Here is a 20982-nt window from a genome sequence, read left to right on the forward strand (position 1 = left end):
GCTAAAATAAACTGAAAAGGAAGTAAGTTTTATCCCTGTGTTGTAAAAGAAAATTTAGTCACAGCTTTTCCAAAGTTATACAATCTGTAAGCAGCAATTTAAGAAGATACTTTCTAAATACCTCATTTCAATCAGGGAAAAAAAAAATCAGTGTGACACAAGTTAACATACAGATGGATGGATAGGCATAATAATTTTGCAGGAACATGCAAACAATCCTTTCCCCATATTTATTTTGACCAGAATGTGATGCTATCATTCTCAAAGAACCATGAGACTGGCTGGGGTTGGAAGGGGCCTCAGGGAGCTGTCTTGCTCAAATGCTCTCCCTCAAGTAGGGTCACCTAGAGCTGGTTTCCCAAGACCATGCCCAGACAACTTTTGAGTATTTCAAGGATGGAGACCCCACAACATCTCTGGGCTACCTGTTCCAGTGTTCAGTCAACCTCACAGTAAAAAAGCATTCCCTGATGTTCAGAGGGAATATCTTGTATTTCAGTTTGTGCACATTTCCTCTTGTGCTGAAGAAAAAAGAGGTTAACTTTTGTGTCTTTATTTAGATTATTCAATAGAATTATGTTAAGTACTGAAAATAAAAGCTATATTTACTTCCATCAAGAAGAAATTTCAACCTTTTGGAATCGTGATGGCAGAATAGTCAGTGTGGAGGATACATCTTTATACATGGAATTAAAATATGTGTATCTTAAGTATTTAAATTTATACATATTTTATAAACTTGTACAAAGACGTATATACATATGTTTATGTATTTCATAAATATAATAAAAATGTATTTGACTAAAACATTATTCAGAAAGATTGTATTTAAAAGCGTAAGTTCATGTATCTGAGAAAATTGCCTGAAGTTAAACCACCAGAGCACTGTCCTTCCTATGTCTCCCTTTTCTGTGATGAACTTACAGACAGAATGTACTTCATCCAGAATGTACAAGAGGGGGTTAGGTGAAAAGAGTCTATTCAATCCTAAAATTAAGGGGAGACCTTATTGCTTTCTACATTTATCTAACTGGAACATACCAAGAAGACTGAGTCAAACTTTTGTCAAAGGCACCTGGCAAAAGAACAAGAGACAATGTACACATGATCGAACACAGGAAATATTAACTAGGTAAAATAATTTTAATTTTTTAATAACTTTTTGTTCCACCAAGTGGGCCAAATACTGGAACAGGCTTCACACAGAGACTATTGAATCTCCCTCCTTGGAGGTACTTAACAGGTTAAATTCCTGTGCAGCTTTACTGGATTGAACAAGCATGGTTCTGTATCTTAAGATGGGGTTGATTTAAGTGACCTCTGAATGTCCCTTCTGAATTCATTACTCTGTAATTGTACCCAAAAAGAAATGGTATACTGTTGTCTTGAACATGAAACCAACTTCAAATTTTTTGCTCAGAAAAAGAGTGATGCTATTTTATGGTGTTACAAAAGGATTTTCTGATATTGTCTGTCTACTTTCCATTTAAGCAAGCCAATTTCTTTTACAGGTTACTCAATTTTAATGTAATAAACTCTGAATTCTTCTTACTCACCAGTTTCATGAGTATAGAAGACTATAAAACCACAGTAGATAAAGCAGAAGAACATTTCAAAGAATGCTTATCTAAGAGAAAACAGTAATTTTCCTGCTTTTCTTTCCAGGTCTTCTATCTAGTTGTGCATTTTCAGGGACTGGTTTTGAAACATAATTGCTGTCCAGATGCTCTGAAGCAAAAATGTCTGCTATCTAATTGCAACAGCTAGCACGAACGAGTAAGAAGACCTGAGTAGATTTTCCTGTATTTAACAGCCTATTTCAGTTATTCTCTTACTTCTCTGCCATGGAGAGTTTACTTGTCTCCTGTTTGTAGTTGCAGGTTATTTCGTTTTGCACACGTTGAACAAGCTCCTCATCAATGGCATACTGTATTGCTGTCTGGATGACATCCAACCACCAAGGAGAACCTGAATGTATCTGTATGAAAAACAGGAGATTTATCCTTGAATTTTGAACAGAAAACCAATTTACTCATTGCAGCAGAGGCGTATGCTGATCTTTAGGCCACAGTCAAACACAGACTGGCTATATTCATGAAAAGTGGAGGACAAGAGCGTGATTAAAAAATATCCTGTCTTCTGTTGATGTGTAAATACATGCCTAAGAAACTGTCTATATTCTCCACACCTTATTCCTTCAGTAGAATCAGATTCATCAAGGCTATCTACACAGAACAGCCACACAGAGATACTGTGATCTCAAAGTTTCTTCCTTCTCTCTCTCTCAAAAGGAGATAGAGATCATTTAAGAGAAAGCAAAGTTCCCTGTGAAATTAAGAGAGCAACGCTGAAGTGAGCTTGTAATTTTAACAGGTGAAAGAAGATAAACAGCTAGAGCTCTGGACAAAAAGATGAAAACAATATTCTTTAAAAATGCCAAAAGTCAGAGAGAAAACATTTAAGAGGTACCTGCCTTTCTCTGAAGTTCCCGAATGGTTTGAAGAACTGGCTGTAAGGCCTGATGGGCTTCTGCAACTTCTGCATTGGATTTACTCATATAATGCTGTCGGAGTTGTTCTGCCTGTATGGAAATAAGAGTTTAAACTATGCACAAATCATATCTGTGAGGGATACTGCAAACATAAAAACTCCCCAACTACCATAGTACTTTTAAGTGGTTACCTATCTATGTCCTACCCACCTTGATTTGTAAGCAATATTTAGCAATTTTTTTTTCCTCTAGAATCCAGCATTTATTAGTAAGCCACAAAAAACATGTGAGAAGACAAATTACTATAAAGATGCTAACTGTGCAACTTTACTTTTGGGTAAGCCCAAACAACACAATAGGAATACAATGTATTACAAAAGGGAACTGGAATATAACTCAGTATTTCTACTTATCTGTGTTGAATAAGCAAACAACAAAAAGATCCCAGAACAGGCTGAGAACAGGACAATTGAACTTACTCATAAAATATACTCATAAAATAACAAGAAAGGCTTATGTATGTAAGTTAACTCAAAAAAGCTATGTCTTTTGAAATGAAAAGAATTGTTGTTTCTTTTATTAGTGAAAATGCTGAGGGGACAAAAAATAAAAATGTGCTCTACAATATTTATGTAAAAACAAAAGATGTTTACCTCTTCTGCAAGTCGGCTATCACGCAATGTCGGGGGAATTCCTGGGTGCTTTGCCAACAATTCCATCAAATTATGTGTAGAATGAAGTCTCTAAATATACACAAAGTCAAGAGCAAGCATGAAAAAAATCCATTGGAACATCCATGACAGGAAAGATCTGAAGAGCAATGAAAGCTTACAGCAAGGAATTAGCTTGAATTTAAAATCAGTTTTGTCTTTCTCTGCTAATCTGGAAGCATCTTATAAAGAAAAGAAAGATTCCTTTCCACATTTTACTGAGCTAGGAAATGAAATATTAAAAAGACCTTCTTTAACATCTCAAAAGCCAATCAGCAGGCAAGTGTGATACCAGTTCATCAGATCCTGTGCCATACTCATCCTCCTAATTAAACCAGCCCTTGCCTATTATGAAAAACAAATTATCTCAGAGCACTTTCTTTGGTGTCTTTTGGAGTATTCTGAGGAAACAATTCATTTAGCCTATCTAAAGCAAAATAAAGTGTAAGGAAAAGACCAGATACCAAGAGCTATAATAATTTTTCATATTTTTCATTTCTCTGAAATAAAAGATATTGAAAAACACATTGCCTTTTGGTATACTTTTAGGGAAAATAAATTTGATTATTACTATAAGGAAACTCTGCTCCTCTTCTCTGGCTTCACCCTTTGTTTCTCAAACCAGACCAATAATATTATGCTTCCTGCCCAGCTCCCACAAACTCATACTAATAACCTCCACTATCATAAACTTGTGCCCTTCTCACATCCTGGACTCTCTTCACCTCTGCCCTATTACAATCTCAGTCACTCAAGAGGACTGGCCAGCAGTGATTTGCCATTATCCCAAAGAGCTAATCCTACACAACTGAGAAGACTTAACAGAAGTAAAATTTTATTACACTAAGGCAATATTAGTCAGCATATATTTCAAGGGAGGAAAAGGAAATTTAATTGGACTGTACAATCCAATAGAACAATTTAATTAACAACCTATGCACAGCTTAACAAGTTTATGCTAACACATGTATGCTAGGCCAAAAAAGCCACCAGGAAGTCACAAAGGAAAAGGAGGAATCAAAGAAGCACAACAGAGACATCAGATGACCACATGCAACACAATCAAACAATGATTTGCTCATAGAAGCAAGTAAAGAAACAGACAACTGATCACTTATCTATGGTTCACTAACATTTTAAATCTCTTATTATGCTGAAGAAAATTTGGTCAATCAGTTGAAATATTATCAACTGATAGTTCTTGAAGAACTATAAATATGTTACTTAGAGAATGGTGACTTTTCTACCAGGAAATTATATTCATATTTTCAAAAAGAAGTCAAAAGGCATGAAGTGAAATGCCCAATGAGAAAAGGCACTTCAATTCTTTTCCATGTTTTGATGCCCTTTTATCTTCTGCAGTGCAAATATTTTATTATTCTCTATCATTTGGCACATTAATATCACCCTCAGTGCAAACCCTGCATTCTGTAATTGCAGGATGTAATATAACACTTCACATGAGCAGTCACAGTCACATGCACCAGACTAGGAATTCAGCTTGTTAACTGTACTGCAGAACAGCAGGTGGAGATCATACACTGCTTCAGGGACATCAAGAAAACTCGCAAGCACAAACACAGTAGCTTTTTTTTTTTTTTTCAAATAAAAAAAAGAAAAAAGGAAACATGAAGGTCATGGGACAGATTCCTATCTAAAGATTGTGATCAAAAGATTGTTATCATTACAACAGGCTGAAAGAGTAATTCAGCATACCACTGGGATGAAGAGAAGACTGACCTGTTAAATTAAATCTAAAGTATTCCAGTTCTTAACTACGTCTCTTTACATTTCAATGCTCACTCACTTGCAAGGAATCTGTTTTGAGCTTTTCTTTGTGCTCTTCAGATGATCTTAGTACTTCTCTGTACAGCTCCGCAGCCAATGCATATTCTCCTGAATTAAAAAAAGAGTAGCAAAAACACAGACACATTGTGTTGGTTTTTAAATATACAAACAGCTATGACCTTACAAGTGTTACATTACTTGTAACATACTAAGATGGTCTCAGAAAGTCTCTATATTAAGTGCCTGTCTTCAAGAAATTCTTTTCTAGTCATTCCTCCCCCCCAAAAAAACTGGTAAAAGACAGAATATGATATTCTACAAAGACTAATGCAGTTTTAAAATTAAATATCTTTTGTGACTGTAAGATCTGTAAACCTCTTAATCTTAAAATTAATGGCTCCATAAATAATAAAAAAAAATCTCATGTTGCACTTAAAAAAATCATCTACAACTCACTGCAGTGATGCATTGCTAAATTTGCACTGCAAATGCATTATTCACTCTCCCAGTGAAAACCATGAAAGTTGTGTCATACTTCAGAAATGCAGAAATGATTAGGTACATGCAGGGAGCATAACTACTGATGTAAGCCGCCAGGATCACAATCACTCCTCAGAAAAACGCTTATATCAATTAAAAAGAAATACAAAATTGAAGTTGTGTATGTAAAAGCAGTGAAAAAATAAATCCATCTTAATTTGCTTTTCTCAACTGATGGAAATTTACTTAGCCAGTAATACTCTTAGAGGCTCTTAAAACATGGAGAAGTACAGAGAAAAGAAATGCATAAAGACAGATGAGAGAGTAAGACAAAAACCACCATCCTATCTATATGGAAGTGTAACAATTCTATGTCAACAAGATTTGCTGCCTCTTACATTGAAAGAGTTGCATTTGTAAGGGTGTAGGAATAGAGGATTGCAATTACTAGAAACTGGCCAAAAGCTATGTGCTGAATTTGCTAGTTTGAAGCTTGTCAGGCGTCCCTTGAATTTTTCTTGACCTGCCTGAATCTTTTACTTAGCTTAGCTGTGATAGCAATTTCTGTAATTCACTAGGTGTCTATGGCTAATTTTTAGTACATTTTTAAACTTTTGTTTATCTTTGTGTGGTACAAAGATAGCTTTATATAGACAGCAGTAACAAGCAGTTATTCCATGTAAAATGAGATATTTACAACTACCACAATGATGTAGTGTAGGGAAATATAGGCCTAGTAACAATAGCAAAGGCTATTGACAAGTAAAGATATAGGATGCAGTGTAAAGTACAGCCATGGGATGCTAAGAGATGGTGCACAGGCTTGGCAGTGAATAAGAAAGCCATGGCTATAAACAACTCACCCACAGTCAAAGAAATGCGGACTTAGAGCTGGACAAAACTGGTTTTAGGGGCAACAAAGAGAACAAAGAAAGAGTATGTAACATTCATAAAAGGCATCATGTCCACTAAATCCGGCGTTTTCGTGGAGCTGCAGACCAATGAAGAAAGAGAAAGATGCAAACATGCTAGCAAACATAAAAATGACCCTCACTGGACTCCTGTGTGAGGAAGAAACTATCAACACAAAAATCTTATTCCTACTGATGAAGGTAGTGACAACTGGCGATTGCACCGCCACTACATCTACCAAACCCTTGACCTCAGGGTCCAGATGAGCCTAAGTAGAAAGGTGAGCAGAAAAGCAGGACAATTAGAAACAAGTAATTGTGATTGTTACTCTTTTCTTTGCCTGTAGCAATAAATTTGGACGAATAATAGACCTATAAATTTTCAAGTATACTAAGATTAAATTCATGGCCTCACTTTTATGTAAGGTGTGCTTCCCCCTTCCTGATAAAAATACTGAGTGTAAGGGTAATACTGGGGGAGGAGTTACAGACCAGAACTCTATCTCTTTTGTCCTGCTTTTGTTTCTCATCAGACAAAATTTTTATCAATCTGGTTTTCAAAATAGGCCAAACATAATTTTTGCTGCTTGTGCATTTTAGAAACATTACATCTGTATGTAACTTTTTTTAAGCACTTAACTGTATCAGAAACACTTATCTCCATGCTGCAATTGTAACAAAGTATTTCAAACCTCCTAAAAAACAGATTAAAGAATCTGAATATAATCCTGCGAGGCGAGTAAGAGAAAAGGCAGTTTGCCTGTTCTCTTTGAAAGAAGACTATGACATGAGCTGGAAAAATTCAAACAGCATGTCAACTTTAGAAGAACTTGGAAAAGTGACATTTTTACACATTCATAAAGGAGTAATTTTAATTTATTTTTGTTTTGTGGGACACTCAAGATTCATATAATTATTTTTGTTTCTCATTCAAAGCTTTTTTTGCCTTGTAATTCAGACAAAATTGATATTGACAGAGCTGTCTAGCAGGAGCAGCAAAAGGAATCTTAGCAGTCAGCATAGCAATTTGTATGGTGGGGGCACAAGGGAAGCCCAGAAAGCAGTACTGACAAAACAAAAGCAAGTACAATTACACCAGTATGACTTCTTTTAACCTCCCAGTACACAGAGATGGAGCATATCCTTTACTCCTGTACTGAAAAGAGTAAAGAAAATGCTACAGCCCTTTGTTCTTACCTTTAATGATATGGATACCAGCTAAGCCATTAAGAGCACACACCAACTGTCGGTGAGCTTCTTCACACTCTGTTCGACACTTCTTTTGCAAAGATGCCAACAGCTCCTCCATGGTCATGGTGCTGAAAAGGAGACCAAATGGCTTGAATTTGAAACAAAATCACCGTACTAGAAAAGTAAGAGGGTTATGCTGAGCAGCATAGCAGATCAGTACATGCAGCCAACATATTGCAAATGTTTTTTTGAGATTTCTTTACTTATTAAAAAACCTCTAGCTGTCAGGTTTTCTTCCTGCTAGAGCCTCACCCTAACTTAAGTGTGTCCAGAGGTTGACATCTGCTGGAACACAAAGAAATAAAAAGCAAGAAGAAAATTTGAACTTGGTAGAATAATCCTTCATGGGACAAAATATTGTTCTCCTTCTGTTAGTGGTGAACTGCAAACGAGCAAAATAGAGCTCGTTTTGTCAAAAGCTGGTTGGATAAAAACAGTTATGACAGACTACACTCAATACAAATTTGATAGCACAGTGTCTAACTATTGGTCTCTGCTCAAGTAGGTGCAAAGTCAGCTTCAGCTGCTAAGGCACTGCAAGAACCCTGTATAACAAAGAGCAAGGAGAAGGACACAAAACTTCTATCAAGGATTGAAAGAGACTCAATAGAAAGGATGGAATAGGAAACAGTAGCAATAACACTGGCAGTGCTAAAAGTTGAAGTTCTTCCCTACCTGTAACTTAAAAAAGAAACATAGACACCACTCTGAGAGATGGGAATTGAAACAGCCTGCTCTTTCCAAACCTCCTTCTAACTGACTGAAGAGGTAGCAGCTACATTTCACAACAGGACTGGCAACATGGTTTTTTTTTTTTTGGTCCAACAAAAGCTGAGACCAAAATGGTACTTGCAAAGAGCTTGTGGGGGAAGATGATCTTGAAAGCATGCAAATAAAAGAGCATTTGTACAGCTTTCAAGTCTGGATCTATATTTACAAATTCTGCAACCTCACATTAACATTTTCTTTGAACTAAAGAATTATTGAATTCTGTTGATTCAATTCTTTCATTGCTCTATTCATGAATGTGATCTTTCTAAGAGACGACAAAAAACCAGTGGGCTTATTTTAAAACAAAAAAAAGAATCTGGTTTGTTTCATGCTCAATCTATTACCTGCAACACTTCAGTCATAGTAAGGTTAGAATGCCACTGGAGAATCAAATGCCTTCAGTACTATGTTCTTTAACACAAGAATTACACTAATGAACCCACTGTGACTGTTCAGCTTCTGAGGTCAGATTACCCTGGTGTGCCATAGTCACACATTTAACTAAAGAAGCTTAAATTAGGCTTATTTGAGGACTGTACAAGAACTTGCACTGCTGGAGACAATCAGAGTTTTGCTTTGGATAAAGTAGGCCATTTAAGAAATGACAGAAATTCACCTTTTCTGTAGTGGCAAGAACTCTCCCCGAACAGCTTGTGGGTGACAGCAGGCCTGCCTGAGCCGTAGCAAAGGGTATAGAATAGAAGTCACAGTCCTTCTATCTAGGCTGCTAAGCTTCAGAGTCCAGTCTGAAATCTTCCTGAGTTTTGCCAATGCATCCTGGCAGCACACCTCGTGCTGGCGATGATAGAAGTGTCTCTCCACAGGAGAGAAGTGAAGCCAGTGTATATTTTCTGTCTGAGGGGGGATTTGAATCTGAAATTAAAAAAGAAAGTAAGTAATTTGCAAATAAAACTATTGATAAACGATGTTCGGGAATTCTAAAACTCCAAACTTTGATTTACTTGGTCAAGCACATCCTTCTTTGCTGATCTCCACATTATCTTCGCAATTAGACTGTAGAGAGGCCGGGGATTTTTCCTACAATAAGGTCGATATAGTAGCTGGTCCCACCAATGTTTGACCCAGTAAGGATCAACTCCAAGAAAAAGGACTAATCCATACAAATCTGCCAAGAAAAGAAAGTGTTTATGTTTTAATACTTCGCAATACATCTCAAAAAAATTACCTGTCATACAAAGCCTATGAAGCATAAACCATCTCCATTCTGGCCTTTATCTTTTGCACTTTTTTTCCAGTCACTCCCTCAGCAAAATATCTGAGGCAGGGGATTGGGTAGTGGAAGATGAGTGTTCTCTCCTTTAGCTCGTTTTTGATTTCCACACAACTTGAGAGAATATAGCTGTTTGTGAGACACTTTCCTAATTTCAAGCTTAGCAGAAGAAAGCAAAGAATTTAAGCCTATTCAGAGTAGAGGCAAGAGGCAGAAATTACATGATTGCATATGGTTAACTGGGTTTGCCAGGTTTTTCTAAACCAATATTGCTCAGCATCATTACTTCTGACCCTGCTGTGCACCAACTGTCTGCTGTCCACAATCCTAGAAGGGGCTGCAATTCAGAAGCATTTTCACTTCTCTAGTAATGCATAAGAAATTAACAAAAGACACTTCAATTGTTTTTTTGCTAATTGAGAGAATACATCTTGCTAATTCTGTCTAATTCAGAAACCTGTCACTTTTTGGATTTAAATTTAAGGGCATACTGACTTTAAACTTCTGTCTAAATCTTACTGGAAAAATACAGAAGCACACATTTAAATGCTGCATGTGGATACTGCAGAAACAAGAGATATGCGATGATCTCTCATAGTTCTTGAGAATCTGGTGGCTACATTCCTTATTCTGTTAGCTTTATCGTAATTCAATATTCAGCTGAAAGCATCAAGACATTCACCAAATACATCACAGACCAGAGGAAGAAAAATCCTGGGAATCATTTCTATGCAAGAAGCAATTGCTTGCCCAGAGGTCCTATCCCACTGCATTACAGCAGCAATGGCACAGATTGAAATGAGTCAGCAGTTTTCATCCCTGAAGTGATGGGGGCTGCCTTAGAGTCTGTCAACATGGATTATGAACCGTATGACATTTCAGATATGTATTAAATCAACTCTATCACACACAGAGCCTTGAAGGAGTTCATCACGACACTAAAATCAATCACTTTTTTCTGCAGCTTTGCTCTATTAATGCTGTATTCTAGCAACTATTACATGTATTTATAAATTTAATTCAAAATTTCATTATGAATTGATCTAAAATATTGATTTTTACAACTTAGTATCCAAATAACTGTCCACAAATGCTTACACTAATTTATGCACTTCCAAAAGCATTGCCCCAATGTGTACCATACATTCCAAAATCCATCAGAGAACACAAGGAGGCAGATAGTCAGCTCCCTTTCTTTTATTCTATCTCTGTCTGAAGCCTGTCTACAGAAACTGAGCATCACACAAAAAGAAAGACAAGATAAATGTCACCTGCTAACATACAGCTACCTACTCCACACATCTCAATTCATTTAGTCCTTACATAAGGACTGGAGACAGTTTCATAAGCTTTAGCACAATTTTTAGGATTTATATTCATGGCAGTGGATGACCACGGTAGTTCATACAGAGCCAGGCAAAAAGCAAATACAGCTTTGCTTGCTGTATTTGACAGTTCACAGGATTCTGTAACCAGAGCAAACTATCTGCTATAAAGAAGTGTTAATATTTATCCACTCCACTAAGTGAAAACTGAAGAACACACTTGAGTCAGCTACTAGAAACACAGTTTCTCTGCTCCCCAAAATATTTGTCTAACTCAGGGAGACAAAAAGATTTCAGCTCTTCAATTTGTATACATGTATTCAATTGATACATGTAATGATGGCCTTATTATCATGCTTAATGGCTTACGAAGTTGGAATATCTAGTGAATTCAGAACTAAACTAGCAGACATTTTAACTGCTTCAAAGCCCCACCTAGTTATCAGCGTAAGGAAAGCCCAGAGATTACACCACTACATAAAATCTCACCTTCCAATCCTCGCTGCACAGGAGTGCCACTGACACACCAGCGATTGATTCCACTCAAACGGAGTGCCATCTCAGCAGCCTAATGAAAGGACACAGAGCCAATGGTAGGAAAGGAAAAACAGAGTGGAACACAGACTGACAACATGTGGATCTTATTTTTGAGAACTCTGAACATCTTTTCAGAATGTACCCTTAGACCTAGAAGCAGCATTGGCGCAATATATTATAAAAACATACATAAATTTTTTGATCTTTTTAGAAGGTAACTAAGAGCTGATAAAAGCCATGTCGTCTTCCAAGTAATCAAGTGCAATTAAGGCTTCACAGAAGGCAAACAAGTAGCAAACTAAACTGTATGTTTAGAAAATTCCAAACATTAAAGCCTATAAGGCATTATATAAGTAGCATTTTTGTCTTCCCGTGTTGGGCTAAAAGACTGGACAAAGACTAATTAAAATAATCCTCCCTGCAGGCTGTATCCCTTGAGTTTGCAGACAGACTGATGACTATTTTAGCTTCTAGACCCAAAGGACATATCTATGCCTCTGAACCACAGCACTGAACAAGGCTAGTGTCTTGTTTGAAACTATCAAACACCATATACAACATGATGACCTAGTTCTTTAAACTATCAGTATAGATTATGTTGAGTATTTTTTGAGCTGGATATACTTCACAATCTGTCAAAATTCCAACAGGAGAACCATTCAGTAGTAAGCGTCTCCAACAGAAAATTCACTTCTGAAGAACAAGGGACAAGGACAAACTACATGGATGTACTCTGAACATTAAGAGGGGTGACGGAAAGACTCTATTATTTACAATAAACTTGTCCAAACATTTTCAAGTTAAAGAATGCATGACCAGGAATGTCATACCTTTGCAGTGGTGCATTCAACCATCTGTGCTTCATCGAGGCAGATCCTCCACCACTCCACTGCCACCAAGGGGCTGGGGATGGCCATGTAGCGCTTCTGGTTCCTGAAGCGGCGCCCGTCCTCGCTGTTGCTGTGGGGAATGTCCACGTAGTTCAGCTCGGAGCGCAGCACGTCGTAGGTGGTGATAACCACCTCCTGCTCTGCCAGCATGTGCGGCTGCAAAAAGCCGTGCTTCTTCACACCTTGATACACCTACAGGGATTTACAGGCAACAGCACAATAGCAAAGAAGGGAGGTAAGAAACACGTTGATAAAAATGCTAACATACCAGAACAGCTTAATATGTGCAAGCTTTTAGCAGTGTTGCTCATATAAAAAGAAATTATTCATAAAATCTGTAATCATCTAACAGTGTGGTGGGAAACTCATCTAAGTAGTCTAATAATAAATACAATAGAGTAATGGATACAAAATTTGTTTAACTTTTTATGACTTTGCGAAACATTTATTTCCTCCTTTGAAGGAGAGAGTCCTTAATTATTTTCTACAACAGTTATTTGTTGTAACAGTTGTTTGAAGATTAAGTATTCCATAATGTTGTATGGAACAACATTATACAAGTTACTGTTACATGTTCAGTCTTCTCCTCTGCTTTACTGTAGATCATTACCTTTCTCCCAAAAGCTTTACTCACTAAAACTTAATGGATGATTAGGTAAAGACAGAAATGCACATCAAAATATATAAAAACCAGAAATGACACTCTGAGTAAAGTTTTACCTACAGAGATTTAAGAGATGAAAAAAAAAGTCCTAGGTAAAATACAGTCCCTTTGCACTAAGAGAAACCTTTCATATTGACGTTTGTTCTATTAACAGAAGTACTTTTCTTGTCTCCCTCATAATGTTAAGCCAAATCCCTTTAGAAACATACAGAAGTTAAAATAGCTGCTCTTTACCCCTTGACAATCAGCATGATTTCACTGTTAATTTCACTCTTAACCCTACTTTTTCTCCCAGAAATAATCTTCCTCTACATTTGTGCATATGGCAACAGTATTTCTGTCTGCTGAAAGAAACACCTGCAGATAATTTCTTTCTTATGCCCCAGAGTGGGACAGCCGAGCAACCCAGGTCATTGCACATGAAACAAAAGAGAGAAGGGGAGTTCGGAAGGGGAAGAAAAAAGAAACAAATTAACCAAAAAGAGCATGCTCTCTGAAGTAACCAAGAAGAAACAAACAGCTGCCAAAGTCTAATGATTTCTTCAAGTACTTATGAATAGATCTTCTGGAGATTTATATCTTGGCAAAGTTTTGGTTGTTTTCACAGCAGCAGGAAAAGACAATCTGCTACAAAGCAAGACTTAGTGATAAATTTTAATTTCTTGTTCTATTACATAAAACCATTAGAATTTCCCATGGGTTGTAAGCAGTTGAAGAGTAAAAAACACATGTCACATGCAATGCAAAAGTTGTTAACATGGGAAACTGATTCTTTGAAACATCTCCATTACTTTCATTTTACCTTAACAGAAAATAAACCACCAAATTTTCATTTTGAAGCAACACTGAAAACAAGTCTCACAGTTGGCAGTTAAAAGAAAATGAAAATGATCTTGCAGAATGGAAGATGTCACACAGTTTAAAGTAATGACATTAAGTATTTAAATTATTTTATTGTCACCATGTAAATCTATTTCTGCTAATTTTCATCAAATCTGGCATTAAACATGGACTGGGCCCTAGGAAAACCATGCGAGTTTTACACATTTATTAGTTCCTGCATTAAATCTAATTGCTACTCACACAAATAGCACTGGAGGCCTAGAATTCATTTATGTGTTGGGCAACTATGCGTAGCAGCCAAAGGTACTGGATATATCCCTGAATACAAAGTTATATCAACCTGTCACTACTTTGTTCAAAATACAAATGTTTGATGGTTTTTAAAGCTCTTGATCATTACAAAAGTTCTTGACTGCTAAAAATATGAAGGACACAACTTGGCTGCATTGGTAGTAAAAGACTCTTGAATACTGTGATAACAGTATTTTTAAAAAACCTGTATAGCCATTATTACTCTAAGTATAATTAGATTCATTCTAGTGACAGGGTTATTAGAAATCAAGTAAAAGGACAATACATGGTCTCCAAATAAGCAACATCCTAACAGACTGGTAGATGTTACAGACACAACAGCCAAGTTGTAACAGTATTGTTTTCAGTAAAAAGCAATGCCCAAGACTTTTATAAAGCATGAAAACCAGAAATGCAAACATACAGGCTTTACCTACAGAAACATATTTATCTAGAACAAAAGGAGGAACAACAGTCCGAGAATTGCTTAAGTGCACATGTACAGTGAGACAACACTCAAAACACCCATAGGCCTTTTTAAGTTCCTTGGTAGTCTTTCAAACAGCCTTCCCTCTCAGAAACCACACGTTGCTGAAACCATACAAAAATTTGCCTTCAGCCACTATACAATCTAGTCCACTGGTTTATCTCCCAGGGACCAACTAAAACAGAAAAAAAAAAAAAGAACTAATTACTAATTGCAGACTGACTGTCTGGGACACCAATGCATCACATAATGCCAAAGCATTGGTCTAGCAGCAAGAAATGTAGAGCTCTGGTAGAGAGGACAAAGACCTCTGAACTTCGAGCGATACAAGCCCCAAGCCTTGATAAAATAACTCTCCAGAATATGAAGCAATATAATCTTACCAGAACTCGAAGAGATGATGATCTTACATGTCTGTTGATCTCATCTACCCACTGGTGACAAATAGAACTTGGAGAAATTATCAGAGTCGCTCCTGTGGGAACGGGTTTCATTGCCACAAGGCAATGGGGACAGTAGAAGGGCCTGCTCTTCAGGTTCTCCTCTTTGTAGTTAACACATTCTGCATGCTGCCACAGGTAACATTTCAGGCACTGCACACGAGCTTTGTAGTCAGCCAATCCGAGCTCACCGCAGATGCATTCAAAACGATATTCAGCGGTATTAAATGGAAATACAGAACTGGTATGTTGTACACTACTGCCAGCACATTCTTGGGAATGTGAGGACTGGACCTTTGGGATTTCCTGCTGGATAACAGCTGTAGTTTTAGAAACATCATCATCAGGATGACTGCTCATGTCACTGGAGACAAGGAGGTTGCCATGAAAATCAGGAGACTTTGGGACCACAGTTTCTTGCTTAACATTTTTCTCTTCTACAGAGTTCTCATTATTTGCTTCAGATTTCCTGTTATTTTTACTAATTGTACAATAATCGTGTTCTTCCATGGCGATATTCTCATGTGGAGCAGTTTTAAAGACATTTTCAGATGTTTCATCACTGTTTCTTGATTCTTTGGTTTGACTTTTAGCATCAATCACTTGCTTCTTCTGAGTGTTTTCTGAAGTCCTTGCTACCTACAAAGTAAAATTAACCAAGAATGTCACACTTTACATTCTAACTTGCCCAGTGACGTTTAACAGCTACCAGTGCTACTTATTGTCTTCATTAATGACATAGCCAGAGGGATTGAGTGCACCCTCAGCAAATTTGCAGATGACACCAAGTTGAGCAGTACAGCTGACACACCTGAAGGATGGGATGCCATCCAGGGGGACCTGGACAAACTTGAGAAGTGGGCCCATGGGAATCTCATGAGGTTTAACAAGACCAAGTGCAAGGTGTTGCACATGGGTTGGATGAACAGATTGAGAGCAGCCCTGCTGTGAAAGGACTTGGGAGTACTGGTGGGTGAGAGGCTGGACACGCCACAGCAATGTGCACTTGCAACCCAGAAAGACAATCGTGTCCTGGACAGTATCCAAAGCAGCATGGGCCAGGGAGGGGATCCTGCCTATCTATTCATTCTTGTGAGACCCCACCTGCAGTACTGCAATCCAGCTTTGGGAACCCTAATATAAGGAGGATGTGGACCTGTTGAAGTAAGTCCAGAGGAGGGCCACGAAGATGATCAGAGGGCTAGAGCACCTCCCCTGCGAGGAAAGGCTAAGAGAATCGGAATTGTTCAGCCTGAAGAAGAGAAGGCTTCAGGCTAAATTATGGCCTTCCAGTACCTGAGCAAAGGCTACAAGAAGCTTTAAAGGGACTATTTATAAGAGCAGGGAGTGACAGGACAAGGGGGAATAGTTTTTAATGAAAGAGAATAGGTGTAGATATTAGGAAGAAATTCTTCACTGTGAGGTGGTGAGACACTGGAACAGGTTGCCCAGAGACAATGATGTCCCATTCCTGGAAGTGGTCAAGGCCAGGTTGGATGGGGCTTTGAGCAACCTGGTCTAGTGGAAGGTGTCCCCACGGCAAGGGGGTTTGGAATTAGATGAGTTTTAAAGTCCCTTCCAACCCAAACAACTTTCTCCTCACCCTTTTTTTAACGAACATATAAACACATCAGTATATAGATATTAAGGGTTTATATAAATTTCCAGTTTGAGGATTTGGTTAATGTTTACCAGTGTTTAAAAAACAACTTCACAGTAAGAACAATACAACTCCCACTGACATTATTTTAGAAGACTTATGACAGATATAGTTAATATTTTTGCCCCAAATGTTATCTACTTATGATTTCCGCTTCTTTATTTATGAGTGCTGAAGCAATTGCTGCAATTTTCTTCATTTTTACCACTCAGTGTCACTGAGCTAGTGTACATAGACAGTACAGCTGAGAGCAGCATGCAATTGGCAGAAAAAAAGAACAGCCTTTGCAACATCCTTTGAAATAATTACAGCAGCTCATTTTACCTGCTCTTTGGTTCTTTCTCGCTTCTTCTGTTCCTTGTAATTCTTTCCCAACTTGAAAGACCCAGCCAGACCATGTCCTTTAACGTGTTCTACCACCTGTTCTGCAATCAGTTTTTCTAGAGTTCTTTTGAGAAGCCGTCTATTTCTCTGTGTGTCATACCTATACATACAACTGATGTACTTAAATATTGCAATTATGGATGCTCCTTTCTTCACGTTCATTTCCTTTACAGCTGCTAATATCATTACTCGTAAGCCTGTATGAAGAATCAAAACAAAAAATTAAGTTACTTCACAGAATGAGTATTAAGGTAACTCTAAACATAGTGTTCATCCAAAAAATGCAGATAGGCAGCACTTTTGACAAGCTTCAACTTGACACAGCTCTACAGATTGCTGTTTTGCAGTGATTCTAAACCAACACTGGATAGCAATAGAAATAAATCACTCCATTTTCTTACTGACGCATAAAAAAAAGACAGCATATTTCATTTAAATGCACAAACTCTTTACAAAGACCTCTAGTTGCACGGAGCTCTGTAGCAGAGTTCTGAGTCAGTTGCTTTACTTTTAACTGTGGATCACTTGTTTATAGCATGCAATCCTACATGACAGAGCTCAACAAAAGAATAATTTCATTCTGAAGAAGTCAAGAGTAGCCTTGAACTCATAGTTAGTGGCCAGTATAACACAACACTAAAAGCAAAACATATTTTAAAACTCATCAGAAATACTTACTGGGATACTGTATTTTTTCCTTTAATTTAGGCTCCATTTCCTTTGGCTTTTTCTTTTTATTTCCCTCTAAAGGTTGAGGTGGAACAAAGAAGTTCACAAGCTTACCCTAATGCAGACAACATTAAGTAGTTATTAGCTCATGTCTCTTCACAGTCACTCTGACCTTCATTAAACTCTTCATATTTGAAAGTAAGCATGAGCTGCTACGAATATATGTTGTGATCTCACCAATTTACTCAGATACTCTGTACATTAAAAAAGAGCTGACACATCATTCAGTTCAGTTTCTTGGCAAACAGTGTTCAGTACCCTAACCGAAACACAAAGAGCAACTCTGAAAGCCTCTTGGGTCCTCCACTGCTTTAGCACTAAGTTGCAGGAATCTATAGATGTAAGTGATCTAGGTTCCTGATTGGGGAGGAAAATATATATTTATTATATAGCTAGAAACACAAAAGGAAATAAGCAATATAGAGGAAGAGCTCTAGTCAGCTGTATAGAAAGCATGTTTCTCCTTTTAGGGATTGCCTCCCAAACTTTTACTCTATTACCAGAGTAATATATTAGCTGACATCTGTCCCAGATACTTACATCATAAAACAGTTTCAGTAACTCCAGCCCTCCAAAAGCTCTGGTCTCTCTACCCGTTATCAGTTGGTGTCCAGGCACTTTAGTGCTTATACTCCTCTGTTTGCACTACTTGGTGCTGATCCTCTTATATATATTTAAGAATCATCTTACTCTCTCTAAGAATTGAGTCCTTTTAACTGATGAAATGACAAGCAGGCAGTAGATCACTATGATAAATGTGCAATGAAACTGGCTGCCATGATTTACAAGGGATGGAACTCACAAAGTGGTAAGAGTTTGCTTAAGAATAATGGTCCTTTCCCTTCAAAAAAAAATTTGGGTTTAGTGCATGGGCCAAGTTTTCACAGTATGCATGATTTGGAAAGTGAAAAGATGGAAAACTTGCTAAATAAGCTCATTTATCATATGAAATAGAGGGAGAGCAGAAATCTTTATTCAGAATGTAAACTGTCCCTATTTAACACAGAACATGTGTCTAATGGATGTCTGACACCCATCAATGCAATGAAGTGAAGGAGAATGACCTCCAACATAGTAAACTAAATTATGTATTTATACACTCCTGAAGCCTGTCCAAACTATATTAACAGCACAATTGCCTGATAAAACCATTGAACAATGGCAAAGGATCAACAGCTTCTCATGCAAACTGTTTCACCATTTATGCTGCCAAGTATCATGTCCTACTAAGGGAAAAACTTTCCCAGTAATACAGCTTTAAATATGGACTTCTAAAGCAATAAAAAGTGCATTTGCATTCATTCTGAGAAGCATTTTCTTAATATTAACTCTCAACCTTGTTTCCTTACCTCAGGTAATGTCAGATCATCTTGTTTAATCTCTGGTCCAGTATGATTCAGAATAAGAGCCAACACTTCTACTGTTTTTCCAAGACCCATCTCATCTGCCAAAATACCTCCAGGCCACTGGGGTCCAGCAGTTGGATACTCACGGATAATGCTAAAATTCAAGTACATTCCCAGTGAAACTACAGAATGTTGTGACAGACAAGTGTGCATTCAGGAACACACAGAATAGCTTCGGCAAGGCAAAGTTTGTAAGGTGAGGCATTATCTTTTATTAGTTAAGCTGAGATCAACAAAAACTAGCAAGCTTTTTGGGTGTATGAACCTGACCAAGACAAATATGCATGCCAAAATTTTCAGAATCTTTTCACATCCTAATAGGCCTTGCCTTGCTAACCTTAGCATATCATAGCATTAGTCTCAAAAAATTTGAAATATTTTTATATCCACATGTGGAAAAAGATCTGAAAGTTACATAGGGAAAAATAAAAAGTAAACTAGCAATCAAAAGGTTCTATTCTGATCAAGTTAATGAGAAAGGAGAAACAGACTTAGTAATGCAATACCTAGCATTAATAAAAAGCTTTATACTGCTGCCTTCCTTTGGACTTTGAAAGCATTGGATCAGAAGATCAAAGCCTCCAATACTCTAAATTAAAAAAGTAAATATTAAACCACTAAATTACTGACTGTTTTTAAGAAAAGCTTTAATAATTACATCTTCAACTTGAGATCTACATATTTATCTGTGCATTACATACTTGAGTTTGTTCTTTTTTCAAATTAAAGCTATCACTGTTCTGATTCTTTAGGTTGCAAACTGAAAAACAAGTTATGGAATATCTTTTATCCTGCAGGATAAAGCTACCAACATGGCTTTCACAAAGTACAACCCTGAGGTGTCCTCAGAAAGAGTAACTACAAAAACATACCAGCCAGTAAATGGATTATAGTAGATCTTTATTCCATCCAGAGTGATCACCTCCCGCCATAAGAAGTGCAGCGCATTTTCTATGGAGAAAGTGTTCACATCACTATGATGAAGTTTCTCATTTAACAGCACACTCCTTAGAATTATTCAGCCTTTTTGTGACATTAAGAGAAAAAAAGCTGAAGTCCACCTCCACAGAGCTTCATGACCAACATGATATATCCACTGCTGCTCAGTAAAACCTAGCTTATCATTTAGTGTATGACCCAAACAACAGCTTTTATGAAAATACTAATAACTCACAAAACTTCTAATCAAACAGCAAGGAAACATTACTGCTGACAATGCAATTACACTTTCCACAATTATGCAAGTTTTTCAGATCCATATACTTGCCACTACTTGGAGTACTTGTGTGGTTCTCTCGGTGAAGCATCCAGTTCACAGCCTCGCTTTGGTATGGCCTCAGAATGGGAATTAGTGCAGGATGCTGCACATCCTTTCTCAGTAATTGGATATCCTGCTGATGGGTGTGCCGTACGAAGTCATAAAGCTCTTCAATATTTTGTCGCTCTAGTTCCATGTCGGATTCTTCTTCATCTTCCTCCAGCTCGTCTGCATACACCAAATAATTCAAGATGTGCATCATCCATCAACTTGGGACAACATTTCAGTAACTTTTGCAGCAACATATTTAGTTTACACACATGAAAATAAGCAAAGCAAAGTGTCATTTAAATATATGCCCATGACTGCATCTGACTCAGCCAGCAGCAGTAGCAAACAATGAGCATTTTAATAACTGAAATAAAGAAAAACATT

The 20982-nt window shown here is 37.4% G+C and overlaps 1 protein-coding gene across 2 annotated transcripts in view; it reads right to left on the reverse strand.

The window, feature by feature from the left end:
- SHPRH (SNF2 histone linker PHD RING helicase) overlaps positions 1 to 20982 on the reverse strand; it is a 46473-nt gene that overhangs the window by 15973 nt on the left and 9518 nt on the right. The window contains exons 4-18 of one of the 2 annotated variants that reach the window (XM_038132234.1): positions 20563 to 20775; positions 20162 to 20240; positions 19233 to 19383; positions 17833 to 17938; positions 17095 to 17351; positions 15054 to 15749; positions 12326 to 12577; positions 11448 to 11526; positions 9365 to 9528; positions 9019 to 9275; positions 7578 to 7699; positions 5009 to 5097; positions 3145 to 3234; positions 2474 to 2581; positions 1836 to 1978 (exon numbers count right to left, since the gene is read on the reverse strand). In XM_038132234.1, the coding sequence (XP_037988162.1) occupies positions 1836 to 1978; positions 2474 to 2581; positions 3145 to 3234; positions 5009 to 5097; positions 7578 to 7699; positions 9019 to 9275; positions 9365 to 9528; positions 11448 to 11526; positions 12326 to 12577; positions 15054 to 15749; positions 17095 to 17351; positions 17833 to 17938; positions 19233 to 19383; positions 20162 to 20240; positions 20563 to 20775 (2806 nt within the window). Of the gene's footprint in view, positions 1 to 1835; positions 1979 to 2473; positions 2582 to 3144; positions 3235 to 5008; positions 5098 to 7577; positions 7700 to 9018; positions 9276 to 9364; positions 9529 to 11447; positions 11527 to 12325; positions 12578 to 15053; positions 15750 to 17094; positions 17352 to 17832; positions 17939 to 19232; positions 19384 to 20161; positions 20241 to 20556; positions 20776 to 20982 lie in introns of both variants that reach the window. The other variant, XM_038132233.1, reaches the window with a different exon arrangement.

The sequence above is a fragment of the Motacilla alba genome, chromosome 3 (genome assembly GCF_015832195.1).
Source record: "Motacilla alba alba isolate MOTALB_02 chromosome 3, Motacilla_alba_V1.0_pri, whole genome shotgun sequence".
Classification (NCBI taxonomy): Eukaryota; Metazoa; Chordata; class Aves; order Passeriformes; family Motacillidae; genus Motacilla; species Motacilla alba.